Here is a 4,626-nt window from a genome sequence, read left to right as displayed (position 1 = left end):
GACGAGTTGATGGGTGCAGCACACCAACATGGTACAAGTATACATATGTAACAAACCTGCACGTTATGCACATGTACCCTAGAACTTAAAGTATAACAATAATAAAAAAAAAGAACAAGAGTATTCAAGAGCTAGTGTGTTTTGCTTTAGGATAACAGTATATGTCTTAGTTCAGCGTCCCCAGAAACACCCTGAGATGTTGCACAAGTGATTTAAAGAAAGAGAATCTTAGAGGGAAGTAAAGGAAGCCAGAAAGGGCAGAGGAAGAAGCTCAGCAGAAATGTGGTTTCTCAGGAGGTCTAGCCTCAGTCTCTGCCCACAAGGAGCTCTGTAGTATGAACAGTAGCACAGAATTTTCCCACCGCCAGGCAAGGGGGCCAGTCTTTTATTCTCACATACTGGTCACTCATTGGCTGCAATCTGCTGGGAGGTGGGGGTAGTGTAACTTACAAGGCATTTCTGGGAAAGCTGCCTCTTGTCCATCTGAGGGCATTCTGGGGTAAAGAGCACAGCTCTGAACTATAGTAGCCAACACTCATGGTAGCCAGGGGTGGCGTACCTGATGGATAAAGGAGATCCGGGCATGGCTCTACAAGTGGATCAATACATTGTATTGGCAAATATAAGATAAATTTCTAGACTTAAAAGACAACCTAATATTTTGACTGCTGCCTGGAAATAAATATTGTGCCTCGACATTATTCTTACATGGTTTGAAGGAATGAGAATTCACACTGAACAATAATTTTTAATTTTACTTTCAGATGTTATCTTGATAGACAAAACTTGTTTGCCAATTAACTCAATTGTTATTGAAAATTAAATAAAATTGGCATTGTTTTTAAAAGTAAATGCAAGAAAGCAAAAAGAGTTAAGTATGTTGATAACAGAATCCTTTATTTTGTACAAGTTCTAGTTGCTTAAGCTTAAATCAAAGCCTTGTAAGAATATTTTCTTTTCTTAACAGGAGGTTGCTGATAGTAGAATATTGTGCTTAGCCTTGGTGCATCTTCCTGTTCAAAAAGAAAGCTGGATTGTGTCCGGGACACAGTCTGGTACTCTCCTGGTCATCAATACCGAAGATGGGAAAAAGAGACATACCCTAGAAAAGATGACTGATTCCATCACTTGTTTGTATTGCAATTCATTTTCCAAGCAAAGGTATGGTAGTGAATTTGATCATTGGGGGAAATTACAGACCTTTTAAATGACTTAATTGTGTGCAGAATTGTTATTGCATCAGTAAAGATTGTTCATTTTTAACCCATTTGCATTGATTTGCATATATTAAAGGGAATTGTGGAAGGTCACAGAGATATTTGTTATTTTTCTGAATACAGACCTAGCTGAGACAGTTATAAAATAAGTCAACCATTTCTTCAGGCCTACCAGCCCTGCTCCTGGTATTACCTCAACTGTGGCTCTCTCTCTTTACTTCTCCTCAGATCAATGCATCTTTGTAGGGCCTTTTCAAGGATAAATTCTCATTCATTCATTCTTTGAATGTGTGCGTGTGTGTGTGTGTATGTGTGTGTGTGTGTGTATAAAAAAGCCCATTGTGTGCCAGGCTTAAACATACCAACTATCTATGAAATTAAGAAAAAAATTAAATAAATGAATTAATAAATTCTGAATTGGTGAAAATGACTTAGCTTTTATCAGTTGCAGGGTTCTTGTCCCAAAGAAATATATCTACATAGCAAAATTTCAGGTGTGAGTTGTAGGTTGGTGTCTGTAATGGGGCAGGATGATTTCCAGGAGGCATTAAGATTATATACCCCATATATTTCTCTGGTTTAAGTTAGTATTGGAAAAAAAGTATTAGAAAAATGTGAAGCCTGTTTTTGGAACCTGAAATATCAGCTCCACTGGCAGTTTCGGAGTTGAAATTATTTGAATATGGTCAAAGAAAAATTTCAGTGGATGGGATTGGGCCAGGAAGACTTTATTCAAGCCTATCACAACAGGGGAGAGAGATCTGATTGAACTAAACTCCACTGAAACAAAAGGTGGGAGAGTTTTAAGTGCAGGGGTGAGCTAATGGAAAAGTACCTGAGGATGTGTTGTGGGGAAGTGGGAGCAGTTGTCAATGTGATTAGGCCATCTGTGCTTGCTAATTGTCCCTTCTTGAAGGTAGGCTCCTATTCTCCCACAGACACTAGAGAATAGTCGTCCTTCCTTCCTTCCTTCCTTCCGTCCTTCCTTCCTTCCTTCCTTCCTTCCTTCCTTCCTTCCTTCTTTCTTTCCTTCCTTCCTTCTTTCCTTCCTTACTTTTTTTTTGAATGAGTTTTGCTCTTGTTGCCCAAGTTGTAGTGCAATGGCAGGATCTCGGCTCACTGCAACTTCCACCTCCTGAGTTCAAGCGATTCTGTAGCCTCAGCCTCCCGAGTAGCTGGGATTACAGGCATACAACACCAAACCCAGCAATTTTTTTGTATTTTTAGTAGAAATGGGGTTTCACCGTGTCAGTCAGACTGGTCTCGAACTCCTGACCTCAGGGGATCTGCCCACCTCGGCCTCCCAAAGTGCTGGGATTACAGGTGTGAGCCACCGCACCAGGACTCTTTCTTGATAATTACATTTCAAAGGAATGGCTCCCAAGTCCTTGGAAAAGACATTCCTGGGGTATAAAACTGGAAAGAGTCTGGGAAAAGGGGCAGAGAAAGAATTTATAATTGCAAGTCTTCTAAAGTAAATAAGAAAAGGGAGGTTAGGAGTTTATAGTTGAGAAGTCTATCTAAAGTTTAATAAAGCAGAGGAGAACATTAAGGCCATTTTAGTCAATGTACATGTTCTTTTTGTAACAATTTCAACATTTTTCCTTTTAGCAAACAAAAAAATTTTCTTTTGGTTGGAACCGCTGATGGCAATTTAGCAATTTTTGAAGATAAAACTGTTAAGGTAAATGTTGAATGCATTCTACATCTAAATTTATTTTAAGTCTTTTGTTTTATATATATCTCACAGCCCTCTTACGGGATTATAAACTCCCTGAGAGCAAGAATCATAAATTATGCTTATATTTGTATTGCTTCATAAAGTCTTGCACACAGTAGATCCTCTGAAAATACTTGCTGATTGACTGTATATTTTATATGAATGAACTAAGAATAAGATGATAAATGACATCTGATTGATAATGTTAGGAATGGAAATAATTCAATTTGTGCAGATTTGTATCTGAGGCAGATAAGATAATTCCTTATAAATATATTGTGGGAAAAAAACCCAAAAAGATACTTAAGTTTTAAATATGACTTGCCATTAACTTTTTCTTAAGCATTGAAGAAATCATTTAATTTTCTGTTCTTCAGATTCTTATTTATTCATTAAAGCATTTATTCCTCTATCCATCTATTCTTCTTTGGTTCCATCTATTCACTCTACTTCCTACCCGTTCATTCTCCTATTACCAAAAAGCTTATTATCTGAGGAGAGACATGGAAGTAGAGTATAATAACCCTTAGGTTATTTCTTATGTAATTTTTACATGGGGAAAAAGAATAGATTGAATGTAACAATAATATTTTGAATATGACTTAAATTTTTTAATATATAGTATTTGTACATATTTATGGGGTACATGTGATATGCTGTTACATGCATAGAATGTCTAATGATCAACTCAGGGTGTTTAGGATATCCATCACCATGAGCATTTATTTCTATGTGTTGAGAACATTTCAAGTCTTGTCTTCTAGTTATTTTGAAATGTTTTTAACTGTAGTCACTTTATTGTACTATTGAATATTAGAACTTATTCCTCCTATCTAACTCTGTGTTTGTACCCATTAACCAGCCTCTCTTCATCCTCCCCTTCTCCCACATACCCATATCCTTCCAAGCCTCTGATAACTATCATTCTACTCTCTACCTCCATGAGATCAACTTTTTTAGCTCCCACATATGAGTGAGTACACGTGATATTTGTCTTTCTGTGCTTGGTTTATTTCACTTAACATAATGACCTCCAGTTCCATCCATGTTGCTGGATATGACATGATTTCTTTCCTTTTTATGGTCAAATGGTATTCCATTATGTAAACACACACATTTTCTTTATGCATTCATTCATTCATGGGCACTTAGGTTGATTCCATTTTTTAGCTATTGTGAATAGTGCTGCAATAAACATGGGTATATAGGAATCTCTTTGATATACTGGTTCCCTTTCCTTTAGATTAGTGTCAGTAGTGACATTGTTGGATTGTATGGTAGTTCTATTTGTAGTTTTTTGGAGAAATCACCGTTCTGTTTTCCGTAGTGGCTATAGTAATTTACATACCCACCAACAGCATATGGGCATTCCGTTTTTTCCACATCCTTGCCAGCATGTTATTTTTTGTCTTTTTTACAATAGTCATTCTAACTGGGTGAAGAAGATCTCAGTGTGGTTTTCATTTGCATTTTTACTGATGATTAGTTAATGTTGAGCATTTTTTTTCATATATCCATTGGCCATTACTATGTCTTCTTTTGGAAATGTTTATTTAGATCCTTTGCAAACTTTTTGTTTTGTTTTAAGACAGGGTCTCGCTCTCTCACCCAGGCTGGAGCACAGTGGCATGATCATAGCTCACTGCAGCCTTGACCTTCTGCACTCAAGTGATCCTCTAACATCAGCTT

The 4,626-nt window shown here is 37.0% G+C and overlaps 1 protein-coding gene across 1 annotated transcript in view; it reads left to right on the top strand.

Moving 5' to 3' along the window:
- Nucleotides 1-965: 965 nt before the first annotated feature.
- Nucleotides 966-4,626, top strand: part of LRRK2 (leucine-rich repeat kinase 2) — a 21,280-nt gene continuing 17,619 nt past the window's right edge. The window contains exons 1-2 of the mRNA XM_011973118.1: nucleotides 966-1,161; nucleotides 2,829-2,901. Of these exons, the coding sequence (XP_011828508.1) occupies nucleotides 1,112-1,161; nucleotides 2,829-2,901 (123 nt within the window). The 5' untranslated portion in view covers nucleotides 966-1,111. The remainder of the gene's footprint in view (nucleotides 1,162-2,828; nucleotides 2,902-4,626) is intronic.

This window comes from Mandrillus leucophaeus, unplaced genomic scaffold, assembly GCF_000951045.1.
Source record: "Mandrillus leucophaeus isolate KB7577 unplaced genomic scaffold, Mleu.le_1.0 Scaffold1344, whole genome shotgun sequence".
Taxonomy (NCBI): domain Eukaryota; kingdom Metazoa; phylum Chordata; class Mammalia; order Primates; family Cercopithecidae; genus Mandrillus; species Mandrillus leucophaeus.
The sequence above is the reverse complement of the archived record's forward strand: the minus strand, read 5'-3'. Positions and strand labels throughout refer to the sequence as shown.